Raw genomic sequence first — 21,446 nt, 5'->3', positions numbered from 1 at the left:
GCATGCACACTATGTATGTGTGTTTGCGAAAAAAGAGAGAGCAGAGCACAACAGATGAGGCAGCAAACAGTGAAATGGGATGAGGCTGCAAAACAGTGAGACAATGATGTTCGCTAGGAGGGAATGGGAAGGTTGGGCAGGGCAGAGGGAGGAGGGAGGAGGGAAGGAATTCTAAACAAGCAGAAAGGAAGACAGAATGGGTGACGAGGAGGACGGGAAGGCGAACAATGCCCTCCTAATATGAATTACAGCTAATCCTCCTACTCACATACTTGTATTCAAATATACCACATTATCAACATTCAGCTCCTTCTGCACCTCTCTCCACACAATGGAAAAAGCTCAAGAAGCATCCAGGCTGTTATACAAGTAACTCATTCTAGCTCCATTTCAACTCACAGCCAATAAGAGCCAATTTCCATGCACTTTACACTCCGCAAGTGCTCTCCATCAGGGACCCCCTCCCTGTCCAGCTCTAGTGGGGTGTAGAGCATTGTCATCTGTCTTTAGTGGAAGACTCATCAAATATTAACAGGCACATTAGGACTACACAAGGTCCCTTCATCCCCTTTGCTCAGCATGAGAAAAGATGCCAGCTTGGAAAATGGGTTGTGGTTACCAACGAGTCAGGAGATTCTCAGTAACTGGTTGTGGTCTAGATGTTGAATGTCCAATGGAGGCAAGCCAATTATCTGTCCCTTCTAAGGTGTTGAGTGGAGCATTACAAAAAGCCTTGTTTTGTACATTAGCATATATAATATCAGTTTACAGAAATCCGACAGGCTGCAATGGCTCACATGTTTGTTGAGGATGGGGATATACCCGAATCACAGGGTAACTCTAGGCGTTGTTCAACAAAAGGGAAAGACAGAGATACAATATTGTGACACACAGTACCAAACTGATATTCATGGAAATATTTAGATTAATGATCCTCTCTGATTTCTCTCTGCAGAACCAGAGATATTGATCCTCATTCAGTATTATAAACCTACAAATGTTCTTACCTGTGCACAAAAAGAATCCACACAAACATTTTTCCTTGAATGTGCTGTAAAAGCAAAAAAAAAAAAAAAACTCCAATGAGGAAATGAGACAACATGTTTCCTAGGAGGAAAAAAAACAGTACCTAAGGGAATCTTATGTCCCCTGAGACACAGGCTTTAATTCAGATTTTTAAAACATACAGTTGATGAGAAAAAAAATGAATAAGAGACTAGAAGAAAAGGGAAGAAGCAGGTGGAGGGTAAGGCACAGCTGATCCGATGGCAAAGATGAATTCAATGTGCTGTATTTACTGAAGAAGCTGAGTCTAAACATTCAAAAATAAAGTACAAACAATGTTCTCTATGAATGTCTCCTGTTTCATTTGGTCTTTATGTTGGTGAAGCCAGGTAGCGAAAGGATTACTTTTTAAAGCTGTAGCTGTAGCTGTAACTCAGGTGGCAGAGCAGGTCAGCCACTAATCAGAAGGTCGGTGGTTCGATCCCAGGCTGCATCCTGGCTGCATGCCAAATATCCTTGGGCAAGATGCTAACCCCGTGTTTGCCTACTGGTGGTGGTCAGAGGGCCCGGTGGCGCCTGTGTCCGGCAGCCTCGCCTCTGTCAGTGCGCCCCAGGGCAGCTGTGGCTACAATGTAGCTTGCTATCGCCAGTGTGTGAATGTGTGTGTGAATGGGTGGATGACTGAATGTAGTGTAAAGCGCTTTGGGGTCCTATGGACTAGAAAAGCGCTATACAAATGCAGGCCATTTACCATTTAAAGGGGAGTGTGTTTCTCAAATTTATTACTTTACAGTTAAAACTTGGCATTCTTTACATGTGATTCTGTCGAAGCACCCATCGCGCATTTTGAGTGAACGATAGGCTAATTGCTAACTGCAACAGCAATACGTCGTTCAAGTGGAACAGCGAAGTGCAAGTACGAAAGGGATTGGGCATTGTAGGCATTCTGGGCTCTGCCAATCAGAGCCAGCAGATTTCGTTACGCGGGCATTTTGCTGTAACACGGGCAGAAATAATGCCGTTAAGTGCCTTCGTAACTTGAATTTTTCGTTAAATGGGGTATTCGTAAGTCGGGGTTCCACTGTACTTGATTTTATCTTTCTGGCTGAGGTTGTTTTGAAAAAACTGTAAATAATTACCTAAGTAAAATTCTCAAGGAAATATTGATGAATCTGAGTTTTGTGCATGCATACACAGCTGAAGCACTGATGTGATGTTTTTGTTGTGCTAGTTGTACTTTTGTGCCATATATTAATTTTCCTGGTCAAGAGATATTATAACTTGCCAACAAGGTTTGTGAGTCCTTTTAAATGACCATGATTTGTGTATAATTACTCATTACAATGTGCTTTGGCGATAAAAGTCTTATACGCTATTTGACTAAATTCAGAGCTGCACTTTTCATTAATAAACACATTAATAGTTGTGCAGACTGAAAAAAGTGTAATTTAAAGTAGTAACTTGTAGAATTTCCAGCTGCACCTTCAATCAGACATTCAGGCTTTAAACGAGTCTGCAGAACCTTTTTAGTACATTTCTTGTAATGCTTTGGGATTCCGCTGGGTTATGGTCAGGCCTCATGTACTCATTTCAACATATGAATTTTCTTATATAATACTTATTCAGTGATTTACGTGTGTGCTGTTGGTCGCTGTTCTGCTGCATTACCCAACCTCTCTTAAGCTGCGTTAACGTTGCTCCTTAATCATGACGCTCCCTCCACCGTGCTTCACAGCTGTGGAGTTGGTCTCTTTCAAAAAGCACCTAAAAAATCCCCCTTTTTGTGCATTTGGTCAACTCTTGTTTTTATGTTTGGGCATGTGGTTGTGAAGAACTTTGTGATGTTTGTCTTGAAAGGTGGTATTGTCACGGTTCTGGGTCCGTTGGACTAAAACTCAAAACACTGGGTCATAAGACCCAGGATCGTGACACATGTATGTTCAAGTGTTCCAGTCCAGTGACTCAAATTGGCTGAGGTGAAGCCCACCAGCAGCTGCCAACACCAGGTACTTGTGCAGTCATCCCCTTGTCAAAGCACCCTAAATCAGGGCTGCCCAATCCCAGTTGCCGTCCGCACGGTCGGCCCCCAGAACTGCTTCCTCGCCGCCGTTGCCGTCCGCACGGTCGGCCTCCAGAACTGTTTGCCCGCCGTTGCCGTGTGCACGGTCGGCCTCCAGAACTGTTCGCACGTCGCCACCGTTGCCGTGTGCGCGGTCGGCCCCCTGGACTTTTTGTAGACTCTTGGTGAGCTCTGGTTTCGTTTTGTTTTTGATATGCTTTCCTGCGTTTTTTGGACTCTGGTGCTCCTTGTTTTTTTGTTTGGGCTCTGTCCCTCCATCCTGGACCCCCTCCGCCCGCCCTGGCCTGGTGCTTTGTTGTGCTTTTTTTTGTTTGGGGCTGTCGGGAGTCAGCCCTTAGAGGGGGGGTACTGTCACGGTTCTGGGTCCGTTGGACCCAGTATTTTGAGTTCATTATGTTTTGATACTTTTGCATCATGGATTTTCCTTTGTTTCTCTGGTACTTGGTGTTTCAGTTATCTTGGTGTTTTTCTATATTATGATTTATGATCTGATACTGTTGTGATTGTGATTATCATTTAGTAGCCTTTGGTCAGTGTCAAGTCTGTCTCTGTCTAGTCTGTGTCTTAGTAAAGTGTGTTTTGTTTCCTGCTCAGTTAGCCGCCCGGCCTCAAGCTCAGTCTCCAATTCCACCACCGTAGGCATCCCAACCATTGTTTCAGTCACCCTCAGTTCAGCCTCCTGTTCAGCAGCCACTAGCCCTGCACCCTGTGTCACTTGCTACCCCGGTACAACAAGCTCAGTCAAATCAATCTAAAAGGAACTGTGTTTCATCAGTTTGTTCTAAGCAGAGCAACAAACCTCATGATAATGTAATCATTCCTAAAAAGCTGGCCAGTTCAGAGACTGTGACGCGCTCCAGGGCCTCCCCAGAGGCTGAGTTTCAGCCCTCAGCCTACTCTGGACCCCTGGAGGCTAGGAACCCAGCTGAGGACTGCACCCGGCTGTCACTGCCTGAGCAGAGTCAATGCTCTGGGCGACTGAAGTCTGCTATGTGTTTGCCAGAGGCCCGTGCGCCTGCTGGTTCTGTTCTGTCCCTGCCAGAGGCCCGTGCACCTGCTGGTTCTGTTCTGTCCCTGCCAAAGGCCCGTGCGCCTGCTGGTTCTGATCTGTCCCTGCCAGAGGCCCGTGCGCCTGCTGGTTCTGATCTGTCCCTGCCAGAGGCTCGTGGGCCTGCTGGTTCTGATCTGTTCCTGCCAGAGGTCCTCGCACCTGCTGGTTTTGTCCTGCGTGTTCCAGGGGCCCCTGTGCCCACTGGTCCTGAGACTGTTCTCGCTGGAGGGCCCGAGAAGCCCGTCCAGCCTCCTTCCTCGTCAGCTGGGGGGCCCAAGGAGCCCGTCCAGCCACCAGCTGCTCCACCAGCAGCCTCATCCACGCTTGCAGCAGCAGTTTCATCCATGCCGCCGCCTGCTGCAGCGCCTCCGTCTCCAGCTTCCACGCCGCCGCTAGCTGCAGCCTCCGTGTCTTCATCCACGCCAGCTGCAGCCTCCGTGTCTTCATCCACGCCAGCTGCAGCCTCCGTGTCTTCATCTACGTCAGCTGCAGCCTCCGTGTCTTCATCCACGTCAGCTGCAGCCTCCGTATCTCCACCCATGCCGTCGCCTGGCTCGGCCTCTGCTGCATCCTCGCCGTCACCTGGCTTGGACTCTGCTGCATCCTCGCCGTCGCCTGGTCCGGCTTCAGCATCACCCACACCTGGTCCGGCTCCGGCTTCATCTTCGCCTGGTCCAGCTCCGGCTTCATCTTCGCCTGGTCCAGCTCCGGCTTCAGCTTCGCCTGGTCCAGCTCCGGCTTCAGCTTCGGCTTCAGCTTCGCCTTTTTCAGCTTCATTCGCTTCGCCGGGTCCAGCCTCCGCATCCGCTTCAGCGTCGTCTGGTCCAGCCTCCGCGTCCTCATCCTCGTCTGGTCCGGCCTCCGCGTCCTCATCCTCGTCTGGTCCGGCCTCCGCGTCCTCATCCTTGTCTGGTCCAGTTCCCGCATCACCAGCTTCGTTTGGCCCCGCCTCTGCATCAGCCTCACCTGGTTCAGCCTCCGCATTCGCTTCAGCGTCGCCTGGCCCAGCTTCGGCTTCAGCCTCTGCCTCATCTGATCCAACCTCCGCTTCGCCTGGGGCTGCAGGGGCCACGCAGCCTTCGGGTCCCCTCCTACCACCTCCACATTGTCGGTCATCTGCCAGGCCGCTTGTTGGGCATCATCACCACCGTGGCCGCCCTCCGGACTTCTGTTGCCGCCACTGCCTTCCGTGTGGCCGGCCTCCAGGCTTGCATTCCCGCCGCCGTTGCCGTCCGCACGGTCGGCCCCCAGAACTGCTTCCTCGCCGCCGTTGCCGTCCGCACGGTCGGCCCCCAGAACTGCTTCCTCGCCGCCGTTGCCGTCCGCACGGTCGGCCTCCAGAACTGTTTGCCCGCCGTTGCCGTGTGCACGGTCGGCCTCCAGAACTGTTCGCACGTCGCCACCGTTGCCGTGTGCGCGGTCGGCCCCCTGGACTTTTTGTAGACTCTTGGTGAGCTCTGGTTTCGTTTTGTTTTTGATATGCTTTCCTGCGTTTTTTGGACTCTGGTGCTCCTTGTTTTTTTGTTTGGGCTCTGTCCCTCCATCCTGGACCCCCTCCGCCCGCCCTGGCCTGGTGCTTTGTTGTGCTTTTTTTTGTTTGGGGCTGTCGGGAGTCAGCCCTTAGAGGGGGGGTACTGTCACGGTCTCAGTGTTCCGGCCTCACTTCATGTTTGTATTCCTGCCAGCAATAAAGCTGAGGTTTTTTGAGTTACATTCCATTTTCCGAGTCCTGCATTTGGATCCTCATCTCTGCCTGCCCGCACACAGAGCCCTGACAGGTATACAAATAAAATACAACATTTTTTACTTACAATGAGGTTTTAATGTCTATCTGGTGTATTTTATCCTGCTAACATTGTCCCAAAGCTTCTGTAGATACATCCAGGTGGTCTTTTCCGAACCAAATGCAATCTGCAGTGTTTCTTTCACAATAGAGTCCTTCATATCTTCCCATCTTATTCAGTGTTTTTCTTAAAATGACCATGACCAAAGATTTAAACAGGTGGCAAGTTTACATTTTTGCATGTGTTTTGCTGTTACTCTGTGAATTTTTGGCTCTTTAAGGATTGCCTGCTGTTTTCTTACTGTGATCTTTGCTGTGAACAGTCATGTTCCTACTGAATATGCTCCAGTTTCTCTTACTTTGCAGTGATGAAGATGTAGTACTTTAGAAATGTGTTTTTGCATCTGTATAACGCTTCTTCCCATATGGAAAAGAAATAGTAAAAACTTATATGATTTACTCATGAAAGTGGCCACTTTCTCATTACTTTCATATATTGTTTTAGTAAGTATCCAAAACATACGAGTTTCATTATATATTTTTTCAAGGGATCTTGAAAAACTCTTGTATGTTTTTCATAGAAGTTTCATACAAGTAGACCTTATACACTTTCATTTATAGTAAGCAGCAGTAACTGCAACCCACTCTTCCCATCTCATCTGAGCTGGAGACATGTTTGTAAAATATTTTGGTCTATTATGTTAGTAGAGGCTAAATGTAGCCTAGAGGCATTAAACCTAAGCAAAGAAACACGGTACAGAGGTCTGCAAAGGTCATTTTTGTCCACACTCCAGATTTTTTTCTCTTTCTTTTCAAACATGTGGTATTTAAATTCAGCTGAAAATACCTCAGAATCATTTCTCTTAAGGCAGTTTATTGCATCTTGTACTCTACTCCTACTTTTTTTTTTTTTACATATTATCATAATATTGGGCTTCTCTTTAGTTACTTCCTGTTTTATTTTGAACTCACTAACTGGATTTTATTTTTTGTGTCTGTCTTCCTGCTCATTTTCCCATGAGGGAAACAGGTGTTCCTTCTAAGGTGTTGAGTATGCAATCATTATTCCCTTTGAATCCCTGCCAGACTGTGGCATATTCTTGTTTAATTAAGCTTTCCCAGCATTCCTAGCATTCACTTTTAACTGTATCATGTGTGACCTTTTGGGATTTGTTTAATGGTGAGTACATTTATAATAAAATGCAGGTGTACATAACATATTTGATCATTTCTAAATTTCATTCAACTTTCCTAGTTTTTGTGCGCACAAGCCCGGATAACCTTATGTAATCTAGTAAAGTGTGCACTTTTTAAGCCTAAAGTGACAAACCTTTGTGATAATTTCTATTTCTATTGATTGCCAGTAGGTATCCAGATCCACATTTCATTCTATTTGACAATACAAAAAAAATCTCTAATTAAAACTGATAAGGGCTTTGATATGATTCATATCAGAAGTTGATTAACCAACAAGGATTTTTACAACAATAGTAATCTCATTGTTGAAGGATGATAATAACATGAAAGGACTGATTGTGGTAATGGCAAGACAGGGGCAACATTGTCTCTGAATCAGAAGGCAGCATGGATTTAATGAAAATGTGTTCTTAATTTTAAAAAAACATTAGCTCTAATCAAACACTTTGAGAGACGGAGGCTACCTGTCATCTCTGCCGTGATCTCATTTGTTACAGTGATTATATTAAGGCATCAAAGTTAATTTGACAATGACATATTGGGATGGTTTAAAATTAAATACTCATTGCTCCTTTAAGCAAACAAACTGCACAAGGGAAAAGAAGACAGCAACAGATACACGTTGTGTGTTATCTAAAAAGTCTAAAATGTCATTAAGATATACAGCGTCGTGCAGTAGACACCAATTCAAGTGGAACTGCTGCTTCTCATTTTCCACAAGGGAGAGCATAGGCAAGTATATATACTTAACTTGCGATACTATGGTTTATGCTAAAATGTCAAAGTGGGTATTTTTCAAGGCACCAGACTAGAGAAGAGATCCATTCTAAATAAATGTAAAAGTCTAGTGATGAGTACAGAAACATAGCTATAACATATTTCTTATGACTGCAGTAAAATGAAACTCATTTAGCTGTAAAAGATCACATTTTATGACTCTATAAAATCTGACTTCCAGCCACTGATGATTTAGAAACTCCAGACTCAGATTTGTGTTTGTGGTATGTATTACATAAAATGGTTCACAAAAAATGTGCAGGCTGTTTTCTGTAATATGTAATAACTTCCCAAATGCTTCCACTGAGCATTTTATATTTACTTGGTGTCATGATCTGCGGGCTGCAGATCGTGTGGAGCTGAGTGTGGAACAAAATGCAGATGACGCAGAGAGACAGGAATGAGTTAATGTAAATCGAGCGTTGCTGGAACATGAGAGTACAAAAGAAATACCAAGACATAACAAATAACCTAAACTGGGAAAGGAAACTAAGGAAACATGGGACTAGTGGGACATGAAAACAAATGAGCAGAGACTCCGACGAGAGACAAGGGGAGACTGAGACAATATATACACAAGGGGAAGATTAGGGAGAGTGGAGACAGTTGGGAAACACAGCAAGAAGAAATTAGATGTAACGAGGTAAGGGAAGCAAACTGAACCTAATTCATAAGAGACAACAGACTACCAAAATAAAACAGGAAGCCCAAGGGACATAGAGAACTCAAAACAATGAATCATTTAGAAAAATCAACAGTTTAAAAACCAAAACACAGGCTCAAGACCTACATGACACTTGGATGTTTTGAACTTGCAGCCTTTTTCCAGGTTAAAGGTTTTAATTATTAGATCCCAGATCTAATAATTAAAATTGAGATGTTGATCAGTTTTTTTTTATTTAAAACATATTATATATGTGTATATTTAAATATATTGTTTATTTTTCTTTTAGATGCATGAAACATATTAAGATTTTCCTAATATTTGTTATGTGTAGTTCTGCTGGGATCAGCTAGTTATTGTTTTTAGCATTCCAACTGCTTTGGTCGACACGCTGTGCAACATTAACACACACTTATACTTATTTTCATTTATCAGCTGTTAAACGTGCCAGTAGCAGTAGATCTGCTAACAGTTAATAGTGGTTGGGTTGGATTAGCCCACATATATGACGATTTAAGGTGCTAAACAATTCAGATATTTATGTTAGTTTACTTCAATGTAAAAGACTAACCTTAAATATGTATGTAATAACACAGCAATTTCACTTGTATAAACATAAAATCAAATCAAGACATGTAGCATCAATGGCTGAAAAACAATGGTGCTTTTAGCTAGAGAGCCAGCTAGCACTAGCATCAGCATCAGTACTCATATTTAACTGTCTGGCAGTTTATTGTGATCCCTGGTCAAGTTTGTAGTAAAGCAGCCACTGTGGATGAAAACTGAGTTTTGCCATTAAGAGTAGTCAACTGTGTCTTTAACCTCATTTTTTTTATATTAACATACTTAAGTACTCAAGAGTCATGACTAATCCAGAGCATGCATGGAAAACAACCCTACTCGGCCCTGTGTGCATGTACCATTAAAAATTTTCCTGCTGTGTTAGCATGCTTTTGATTTTTAATTATAGCTGTTCCTCAAACCAAAAATTCTGGATGTCTTCCATTTTTCTACCAACTCAGCCAATGGGAGCTATGTTTAGTCTCAAAATGTTTCTGGCCCATGAGAAGAGAAATGTGATTCAACCACAGTTAATTTCATTTACAGCTGCCTTTTTTGTCTAATGTGAAATTAGGATAAATGTGCGTTTATTGTCCAGGCCATAAACCATTTGATCCACCCAAATGGATCAAATCTACAGCTGCCTTATATTTTCCCTAATTGCCTAAATCAATTTCAGGTGTTTTGCTGGTTGGGAAGTGTAAATTAAATTGAACAATTTAACAGAGAATCTAACTGCACAGGATGAGTTCTTTTGTAGAAAATTGGACACAGCGATTGCAACTTTCTAACTTCATCACTGCCACACAAACCAGACAATAGTTTACTAACTGAATGATGGTTATTTTATTTTTTTTATTATTCTTAAAACATTTAATTTTGGCAAACCACTAAACACAAAATGTGTTCATTATGAGACACAATAGGGAAGCTGGATTTACTCAACAATACGCTATAATGAGTTGCTTTAAAAAGCTATTTTGGATTAATTTGACCTCGACCTTTTCTTCCCTACCAGGTAACATCCGGAACACGGAGAAACTGAGCTATGATCGCCAGCAGCAGTACGAGATCCAGGTGACAGCCTGGGACTGCGGCCAGAAGAGAGCCTTGCACAGCGTTCCTGTCCGCATTGACGTCAAGCCGGTCTGCAAACCTGGCTGGCAAGGTTGGTCCTTGTTATATCTGCCTGTCTGTGTTTGTGTGCACAGATTTCAGGCAGGTCTGACTGTGCGGTGTTTATACACCCAGAAACACAGATGCGGTTGTTTGTGTGTGATTATAGTCTGTGCAGTCTGTGTGTGGCTTCATTCTATTGATGTTCACAGATGTGCTTATTTGTAAGTGATTACTCATAGTGTGTGTTCCTACTTACCTCTAAATGCGTTGCTTAAGTCAGCATGCTTCATTTTTCTCCATTTGTGCTTATCATAATGTCTACATTTCTCATCTTTCTTTACCTACAGTATGTTTCTATATTCTTCTCTCTCACTTTCCTTTTCTAAGCCTCTTTCTGTCTCTCTTTCCCTCCCTGAGGAATTGGCCTGTCAAGCGTAGCTGGTGTGATCAACAACACTTTACTAAAAGCACTGTGACTCAACCTATACCGCTCCTAGCGCATCAGAAGATGGTCTTGGCAGCTTTAACAAGGCCCAGAGTAATGCAAAGGCAAGCGTCTGAGTGCTGCCACAACAACACAAACAGTGCTTAAGATAACTTTAGATGCAATTTACGCTTGTCAGAGAGGGCGGCAGCACGTGATGAAAGATGGCCACATGCTGTTTTCAGCTTCACATGTAACCATGCGCAATCTGTGTTGTTCTGTCATTAACAAGGTGATTCATGTGCTCTTTGGCATCCAGCCATTTATCCCACAGAACGCAAAGATAGCAGGCTGGTGATAAACAGCAGTAAATGAGGACCCTGGCAGCAGCTCAGTGGCAGCCACTGAACCCTGACGAAACTGCTAAGTTGCTTGGCTCATATTCAATCTTGTTTCAGTCCTCCAACTTGTATGTTTTTTTTAAAGCTTCTGGACAAGTGTTTATGTTTCTGATGTGACTCAGGAATTTCACAGAAAAAAAGAATCTTATAATTCTGTTTCCAACAACACTAGGACACTGTTTGAAATATGAATATAAGAAACATCAATATTAAATGTTTAAGAGCAAAGAAGAGGAAGAGTTGAAAATTAAGATAACTTTTGTACAAGATCCAAAATCCATGCTGAAGAGATCATCTTCTGGTCTTCAGAGGCCACTGCAGTAATAATTGACATGATTCAGTTAAATTGTTTTTCTAACACAACAACATCTGCATCAAGGCACTTTGTATTGTGAGGTAAATACAGAAACTCCCAACAATCTAACAACCCCCTATGAGCAAGCACTTGGTGACAGTTAGAAGGGAAAACCCCTTTTTACAGGAAGAAACCTCCAAAAAACCAGGATCAGGGAGGCGCAGCCATCTGCCACAACTGTTTGAGGGAGAGGAGTTTAGATAAGCGTGATAAATCGAAATTTCAGCTGCTTTTTGGTGTTGTCTGAGAAAAAGAAAACCATAGAGGAAATCACTGGCTTACCATCGGTGCACAGTTCAGAAGCTAGGATCCATGCATGCACAGCATTGCATTAGTACTCTTGGCATATATAACTTCATATCTGCATGACATATAAAGGTTTTGGACTATATTCTAACACCTAGACGGCAGCTTTTTCTGGTAAGCTCCTGCTTATTTCAATAAGACAACGCCAAACCAGCAGGTATTAAAACATCACTCTTACTCTAGTAAAAGAGATCAGGTAATAAACTGGCCTCCCTGCAGGCGCGAGCTATCACACACACATTTGGCAAAAAATAGACCCAGAAGGGTCGAACTGTTAAAACTCTGCAGTATATCGAGTAAGGATGGGGAAACATCTTGCTTTCAGAACTACAATTGTTCACCTCGGTTTCCAAACATTTATACAGTGGTGTTAAAAGAAGAGGTGATGCAACACAGTGGTAATAATGCCCCTCTCCAAGCCTTTTTGAAACATAGTCCTGGCGTGAAATTCAAGAGGAGCATTTATTTTTTCAAAAACACAAGGCAATTTCTCAGTTTCAACATTTGTCGTTGTACACTTTTAAATTAAATATAGAAAATAAAATATTCAACAGTCGTTTTTGTCTCCACAGTTTCCCAAGCAAGGTGGAAAAATTAAGATGGGAAAAGGGGGAAGCAATCAAATTTAACATTAGTACTATTTAGTATAAATAATTTCTTAACATGGATCAATTCAAACTCCACCAGAGTAGGAGGCTTAATTTTAAGATTCACGGGAATCAAAAACCAAAGAATGAGGGAAAGAAAAGTGTAAAAAATGTCACCCTTTATTTTACAATTCAAATTATTACATAATTATATTATATTAAAATGTATTTTAAAACAATTGCTCACTTTGTTGTGTTTTAATGGTAAAGGTTTAATTTAGAAGTAATCACGATGGCACTTTGAATATTTCGTATTTCACAATGTACAGTTGAACTATCAAGATGCCACAACACAATAGGTCACACATAAGAAAAAATTGGTCATTATGATATAAATACACATTCATAGACTCACATATTCACATATATACATAACTAATAACAAAATTAAAAGCCCAAGCTTAATGTTGTATACACCTCCTGCTGCCAGCACAGCTCTGAACCATCAGTGACAACATTTACAGTTGATCCTTTGGCTGCTGTCGGTACTGAAGTACTTAATTCTAGACGAGGCTTGCTTCATGCATTGGATGGATGGATGCTGATGAACTGAGACTGGGACAGTTTGAAGGCCAAATTATCATAGTGTGCTCTTTTATTGTAGTGCTCATGCTGTGCCTGTGTATTTTTTTTATTTTATTTTTTCCCTTCTGGGAGAGACCACTGCCATCAGGGAGGGCAGCTGCCATTGGGTAGATGTTTAGTTGAAACAAAGTAACCTACTGCTAAACCTTAGACTACCCCGGACAAAATCTAATCCAGCTGAAAATTACATATTAATAAAATGGTCTGTTTTTTATTCACTTTGCCAATCAGGAACTGATCGGTCTTTAGGTTTTGGTGGGTGTGTGCACAAGTTCAGTGCCTTTGCCTGGCACGCTTACAGTCACGCAGCCACACACAGAGCACTTTGAGCTGTTATGGACATACAAGGTAACCTTTACGTTCTCTGTGATAATGCTGTCTTTACACTCTGCTTTTGTGTGAGCATTTTTTCAAGTTAAGATTTGAACTCCGAAATTATGGTGAAAAGATCACACACACAAATCTACACAGAGACACTGTTCCTTCATGAAAGGGCACTTGTCGCTATGAGAGTTGTTTGTCAGCAGGGAAAAAAGCAAAGGATGGAGAGAAAAGTAAATGCCACGGCCATAGATCAGGGGATATTTAATAGGCCTAGTGGTTGTTGTATTAAACACAGGCTACTGCAGGAATGTCAAAGGTGCGCTTGTACACATACACACACAGACACACAGACACACACAAAATTTGCTTTCTTGCAGTTAAAAAACTGTAATCTGTCTGTTCAAGTTAGCCATGGTCTCTGGCTCTGGACAGCAGGGCTCAGTTGTGTGTCTCTACCAATCTCAGGTCTTCAGTTGTTCTTGGAAACTTCTTTACTGAAGGGTACTGCCTGTGCGCGCGCGCGCACACACACACACACACACACACACACACACACACACACACACACAGACTCACATTTACAGAGGTGTGTGTAGTATTTTCAGCCACATCATACAGCTGTTTTCAGCTGTCCACCAATTAGTAGATCATAAGGTTTGTAATCAGCCAAAGGCAGGTCTAAAAGAGAGTGGTTATTTGGCTTTTGGCAATCCAGCAGACGAAAACATGTCTCCATATAAATCATTATATTAGTATGTAACAACAAAGATGTCCTAGAGATTTACCCATATCAACTTCAAATGAGACGCTTTGTCAAAACCTGTTTCTACGAACTCCTGCTGGCTGAAAAAGATCTAAATCATACCCCCCCCCCCCAAAAAAAAGACAAAAATCATGGAGGTAGTTGCGTCTGATGCTGATGGACTTTTTTATTGTTAAAGCTTCAGTGTTTTACCTACTTCAAATTTACCTTGCCTATGGGTATAAATAAAGTTACCTTGACCTACTGTCCTGTTTTTGTTTAATTAATTGGTTAATAACAAAGAGACATGCATATCTGACAGCCTAATAAGATACTAGAATTTCATGCATCAAAACTGAAGCAAAAACTTTTTCACGCAGCAGATCATATTATTTATTGAGAGTAATAATTATAGGTGAGATCTAGCGGACTTCTGAAACCTGTCAATTAAGCTAGCCAAGCACCTGACTATAGTAAAGTATGGATGAGTGTGCCAGGCGATGATTTTTAAGAATACTTTTTTGCACTTCAGGCTTAATTGTTTCAGCTCTGAAAGTTGCCACTTGGTTTAAATATGAAAAAACAGCAAGAGTCATCTGGTGTTTTACACATCAAACATCTGTGTCCAAAGTAACCTTTTCCAGATCTTAATGGATGAAGATACACAGGCAAATTAACTGGACATGAATCATGGTTCAGAGTGCCATCTAGTTCCCTCAGCATGTAAACCTGCAATCAGTGCTCTGATCAGAGCCCACGAATCTGTCCTGTACCTGCATCTCTTCCTGGTGAACATTATGTTTCATTTGTTGCAGGTTCTTGGAAGGATGCCGATGTCTGTCCCTCTCAATTCCAATATGCTCTGTAACTATCTCACCGGTGCATCACTTCTTCATCGTTTTTTTTAGCACACTGTTCTATAGCCGGAGACTACACCGCCTCTGCTTTTTTCCCTCCACCAGTGAAAAGCTATTTAAAACTTCTCAAAGTATAATAGTCCATCTCATATCTTGTCTATTAATCTCCCTTCTCCCTCTGCCCACATACAAAGACAAACATGTGAATACACACACACAAAGACATACACGAAAAACTAATAATGGATGGAGCGGCTGTTGAGCCTCTTCTCTAAATTCGAAGGGTTGGCTATCAGCTTTATTTGGTGTGATACAGTTTGTCTCTAACACAATAACAGGCACATTGACAGAAAGCTTTATGTGGTCAGTCTTAAAGCCAGGAGGCCCCAGACTAGAGACCGAGCACTTTGAGTTTTTTTGTTTTCTGAGACTGTTTGTTTTCTCAGTGTTTGTGTCCTTGGATGGTGGTCAAACACAGAGACAGTCACCAACACAACTAAATTGACTTTACGGAGGTACACTCTTCAAAGTTTCACAAAGGATTCTTGAAGTTATTTGTAACTGTAGTGTATGACATCATTGCTTATTAATCTACAGTTTGGTGTTACAAAAGACACAGTATATATTGATCAGCACATTATGGATAAGCATGAAAAGGAAATTTGTACCATATAATGTGATTTAATTGAAAAATTTAAGCAAAATTTAAATGTGTGTGTTTTGCCTATTTTCCTCCTCCTTAGTTGTCTTACAGGCTCCTGGTAGGCAGTGCTACTGGGAAGACCTGGCAAGTCTCCCTGGAGCATTTAAAGAGCCGCCTGTCTCAGTGTTTGCAATCTTCCTCGCTTTACCCATGTCATTTATTTGTTTGGCCTCAGCCTGATTATTTTAGGTTCTACTACATCTCACCATATGCCTAACATGGAAACACTTATCTAACTGCTGACACACTGATAACACTGACTAACACTTATCCTAAAATTAATCATGCTTTTTTTGGTTTATAAATTCCTACGTCTGTCGTATTATTTGTCGTGGATCATGGAACTATGACAAAACTTGCAGCTCAATACTGATAAACTTGTAGGGCAGTGTACTTACAATGGCAACGCTAACATGGTGATGTTGAGAAAGTGTATGCACCTATTCATCATGTGTGAGAGTTAGCTTGAGTACTGACATTGACTAGAAAGAAAGACCTTATGTCTCCCGACTTGAATTTGAAAATCCTGCTCCTCACATACAAGCAGTAGCGGTTTTTGATACGGGCGACACGGGCGGTTGCCCGGGGTGCCATCCTGGTGGGGAGCGGCATCACAGGCATCGGCAAAAAAAAAAAATTGCTCGTACTCATGCTGCCCCGACATCAGCCAGCACATATTGGGAATGGCATAGGCACCGATCGGTTTTCTATCGCCCATTTACTGGGAGTAAGGGCGCCCTCCGTTTGCGAGGTGCGCCCGCTGCTTGCGGCACAGGGAGGAGAGGACGGGGCGGCGGGGGATTCTCTGGCTGGCTGGAGCAGCATCTAATAACCAACTCGCAAAATAAAACTAAATAAAAATAAACCAACAAACATGAAAACACCAGACATAATGATACAGACTTATAATTTGCCCCGAATTTTTCGAAATTCTATATGCGAAAAGTGAGCGCGAGAGCCCTCGGTGCGCCTGCTCGGTGCTGAAGTCAAAGTAAACTTTATTGTCATCTCCGATACAGTCCGGTATATAGTGAGATGAGAGAACGAGGCTCCAGTTACAGCAGTGCAAGTAAACAAACAACATATATAAGAAGAGTAAGAAAATAAATATACACTTTAGGACTCGGGGTAAAGGGATCAATAACAATTTAAAATTTACAATTTACAGTTTGATGATTTAAAGTCTCACACACAACCTGTCGAAAGGGGAGGGGGGCCAGCTGCTTCCAAATAGAGCACATTTCAATCATAATGTTGTAAATCCAAGCCCATCATGTATTCATGTTTTGAATCCTGGGTTGTGTGAAATCCCAGAAATAAACCGTAGACAAAGTGAATCTGTGAACTAAGGTGCAGGTCTGTTAGGTTATGTTGTGGTGATCCTGATCCTCGAGTTGGGGGATTTGTGTTCATACTGGAGTGCAAAATTGAAACCAATGGAAGATGGACAAGAAAAGTTCAAAGCCAGGTGCTCAGTTTATAAAAATTAGAAAAGAAGAAGAGGAGAAACGAGAAAAAGATACAGGTAAGCAGATGTGTCATTGGATAATGGCAGGTCATGTATCCTGAAACAATCAGAATCAGAATACGTATGTTACTTATGGAAATTATGTGGTTACAGTTGCTCCAAGAAGAAATGGTAAAAATAGTAACAGTAACAGACTGAACTCCAAAGAATATATTATGTTACAGATTTTAATATTAATTAGTCGTTGTAAATTGATTTGTCCTGTTCTCATTGTATGACGAATTATGATGGCTGTTGGTAGCCGTTTGCATACTATGCATACTCTCTCTCTCTTCGTGTGTGTGTGTGTGTGTGTGTGTGTGTGTGTGTGTGTGTGTGTTTCTCTGGTGAATTTCAGTATGGTTCTGACAAGTTTTATGTTAATGTGCAATCCTTAATATGTTTTTTGTGTGTGGGGGGCAGAGGGAGTGTTCGCCAAGGGCGCCAAACAGGCTAGGACCGCCACTGCATACAAGGTCTTAAATTATGAGGCCCATCAAGCTTCATAGTACTGGATCACCCCAATAGAGCACTTTTGGGAGCTCTCAGACTGCTGGTTTACTTGTGGTTCCTAGAGTATTTAAAAGTAGAATGGGAGGCAGAGCCTTCAGCTTTCAGGCCCATTTTTTGTGGAACCAGCTCCCAGTTTGGAATCAGGAGACAGACACTATCTCTACTTTCAAGATACTTTCAAGTTTTCTTCCTGTTAAAAGGGAGTTTTTCCTTCCCACTGTCGGCAAGTACTTGCTCATAGGGGGTGTTCTGATTGTTGGAGTTTTCTCTTTATTGTTGTGAAGTCTTTACGTTACAATTTAAAGCACTTTGACACAACTATTGTTGTGATTTGGTGCTATGTAAATAAAATTGAGTTGTGCTATCATTTGTGAATAAATAAATAGTGTAGCTGAGGCTAAAGTGAATGTTAGCTTTGCAAGGAATGAAATGTGTGCTATCATCACTAACAACAGGAAAAACAGCTTCCAAAACCAATTCTGTCATCTATGCACTCCACAGCAGAGATTGTAGTCACAAGCACACAACTGCACAACCAGCAACAAGCACAGGCCTTGACTGGCAGATGTCGCACTGCTCAAAACAAAAATCTGCATATGCATGTCTTTCCGTTGTCTTTTGAGCTTTTTGAGCCTTAAATATTTGTGTGTCCATGTTTGTGAATGTGCAATATGCTCACTGCGCAGTTTCATTTTTTTCTTTTTGTCTTTCTTTCATAACCACCTACAGCCCCAAACTCCAACTAACCCCAGAGGCAATTAGTGTGTACTTGGACTCCATGTCTGCTTTCCACACTGGAATAATTAGAGCAATATAGCATAGATGTTTATGTTTTAAAAGTTTACATGTCGCAATCATTTTCTTCCTAATGAGAGTCATGGATGGCACCATTATGACATGAGCACACACTTATTTTGAAAGAGGTGGCATTTCTTATTCAACTTTGAATTGAACAGTAACCTTTTATCATATCACTCTAGTTTTTACACAAATTATTCAACTGTTTAACAAGCAGACAACATGCAGGTTTTACAGAAATATAGTTATGAATCTATGAACTAAAAATATCCCTTACTGAGATTGTTTGATGTCTCCATTTCAGCAGAAGATATAAGTGAAGAAAAAGTCATTGACATACAATGTACTGATGGTCCTGGCCATAAAACTGTAGCGTGAGGCGAGATAATTATGAATTTTATATCTTTTGAGCATGCAGTGTAAGAGATGTGACTAGTTATTAAAAATGCATGCACCATACGTCAATACTACTCAGTTTTAATGGTTTTTGTAATGAGGATTGGAGTAATGTTCGCAGTTTGTCTTCCTTAAAATGAATAGAATTGACCAATTCCATAAAAGGTGAGGTAGACCTGTTGGATAAAATGACATTTATCTAATGGAGAAAAAAAACAAAGATCTGATGATGATTATGATAAGAGGCTCTGGTTTGGCAGATTGTCTGTAAAAAAGGGTTGCATCGGAAAAAGATGAAAACTCGGTCTTAATAGATGCCTGTATGTAGCAGCTTTCAAGAGGATTGTAAATGGCCTGCATTTAAGACGTCGAGACATTAAGTGTGCAGAGATTGATGTTGTGATTTTTTTCACACACATTAGGCAACAATTGTTCCTCATTTTTGTCAGAATATATAAATGTCACTGTGACATAAATACACATTTATTAATGAATGAAAAATGTTCAAATATGCACTTAATTTGCAGTCATGAAGTAGTTTGAATTGTGGTGTGTTATTGCTTAGTTTTCACGTGACTGTGTATCCACCATAATTCAGTAGCTTGTAGATCAGTCTTAGCAGTGATAACTTGAAGTAACTTTTTTCAATATGACTTTATCAGTGTCTCACTTGGTTGTGGAGGAATTCAGGCCCGCTCTCCTTCACAACATTGCTTCAGTTTGTTGAAGGCCTGGGAATTCATTTGTGCACAGCTCTCTTACGGGTGCTCGAAAGTAGTCGGGTTTAGGTCTAGACTTTTAGTGGGCTATTACAACACCTTGATTCTTTCCTTTTTCAGTTGTAGATTTGGGATCATTGTCTTGTTTTATCACTATGTTTCAGTAACGCTTTACCTATTAGACATTTGACGCTGGAATACTTTGATACACAGAAGAATTTATGGTGGACTCTATGGAGGTTGTTGCCCTGATGTGCTTTGTTTTTGCCAAATCCGGTGCTGTGCAGTCCAGCCAAACATCTCCACTTTGGTCTCATCTGTCCAAGGGGACATTGTTCAGGAAGTCCATGCTGCCATGTTCTTTCGGGAAAGAGGAGATTTTATTCTGGCAGCTCTTACAAACTAAAATGTACTCTCATGAAATTTAACATATAACGTGCTAACTGAGACCTGTAGAGTCTGATATGTAGCTCTTGGGTTTTTTGCAATTTCCATGATTATTGGACAGTCTTACTATGGGGTAAATTTGGCTGGGACGTCTACTCGTTGGAAGACTTTGGATATGTATTGACAAACACCTGAATGCTCCAGATCAGCAAACTGGACATGATTAACGTTATGAAATAACCAAAACTATAAACTCTTCCTATCCTTTGTTAAATAGTTTTATTTACTCTAAAACTGGTAAAAAAATAAATAAATAAATAGTTGCAGTTGCAAGGGTCCTCCTGGTAAAGGTTACTGTAAATGTGGTGGTAACTGTCTACTGAACCTGCTAACTCATGGCAGAGGGTTTTCTGAGAGCAACAGAGGCTTTCAGGCAAATTCTCTCTTTGAGGAAAGAAGCTGAATTTTCTGGCTAACTCTTCAGTGTGTGTGTGTGTGTGTGTGTGTGTGCGTGTGTGTGCGTGTGTGTGTGTGTCTTGGGAGCCAACAGTACTGATCTGTGATAAAAGAAGGAAGAGGATGAATTAAAGAGAGGAAAAAGAAAAATAAATTACTCTGCATTTCCTTTTCCCATTTCCTTTACCACCTCCTCTCTTGCTTCCTCTCTAATCTCACACTGAGGCTGTGTGACTGCTGCTGTAGCACTTTTCATCCCCTCACTTGTATTAGCTAGTTTCCCCATATTAAATTCATTGTTTCCTCGTTTCTCCCTGTCCTTAATGTCTGTGTCTCATACTTTTTTCTTTTGTGGGTTTTGATGCTTTTCCCCTTTCCCCTGTTCCCATATGATTCCTCTCATGAACATGAGGTTCAACCCTCATGTTCATGTTTCTTTCATTATTGCTCCCTTTCTTCTCTGATCCCCTGCTAGTCATAGCAGTTCGTGCACATCACTGTTTTCAGGCTGTTGTCTTTTGCCACTTTTCATTTTTATTGCATCACATCATAACAAATTTGTGCGCATTGTCGCAGGGATCATCTCACCCAAAGTCTTTTCATTCTTCTGTCTGGCTTTAGTTAGAAACGATGAATGAATAATGGTACGGGTAAAATCCATAGCTTTGCTTTTTTTGTATCTTAAGAGACGCCGGTGGTAGGATGAAAATAATGTTATGAATGCAGCTTTTTTTAAAAACTACTGATGTGAGTACTGCCATTGTTGAAGTTGTAAAAAAAACAACCAAAAACTATAAATTTATACTAAAAAGTCACATCTTGTTCTAAAAAGAAAAAATATACTTTCATATACAAAAGTAGCCTAATTTTCCTGTTACTGGTAACATCTGTTGCACATATAAAAACATGCAACAGTCGGGAGAATATGTAGGGTCACATTGTTAGTTGAAGCGTCCTCGATTCAGTTTCATGAGCAAACAAGTATCTTGACCTTTACCTGTTGCAAGTCTTAAAAACAATACTATCCACGTGTGCTTTTTACTTTAGGGAAGTCTAACAAATGTAGGTAAAAAAGACTATTCCTAAACA

General features: G+C 41.5%; 1 protein-coding gene and 1 pseudogene across 1 annotated transcript in view; one reads left to right on the top strand and one right to left on the bottom strand.

The window, feature by feature from the left end:
* Nucleotides 1-21,446, top strand: part of LOC147314021 (calsyntenin-2-like) — a 338,234-nt gene that overhangs the window by 209,775 nt on the left and 107,013 nt on the right. Inside the window, exon 5 of the mRNA XM_086260806.1 lies at nucleotides 10,137-10,286. Coding sequence (XP_086116932.1) covers nucleotides 10,137-10,286 — 150 coding nt within the window. The remainder of the gene's footprint in view (nucleotides 1-10,136; nucleotides 10,287-21,446) is intronic.
* On the bottom strand, nucleotides 4,074-5,883 carry LOC147314022 (uncharacterized; annotated as a pseudogene).

This window comes from Aulonocara sp. 'chitande type north' Nkhata Bay, linkage group LG14 (assembly GCF_057382095.1).
Source record: "Aulonocara sp. 'chitande type north' Nkhata Bay isolate Kocher_YH1m ecotype deep benthic linkage group LG14, A_spYH_male_GT1.1, whole genome shotgun sequence".
Lineage (NCBI taxonomy): Eukaryota > Metazoa > Chordata > Actinopteri > Cichliformes > Cichlidae > Aulonocara > Aulonocara sp. 'chitande type north' Nkhata Bay.
This window is presented reverse-complemented; position numbering and strand designations above follow the sequence as displayed.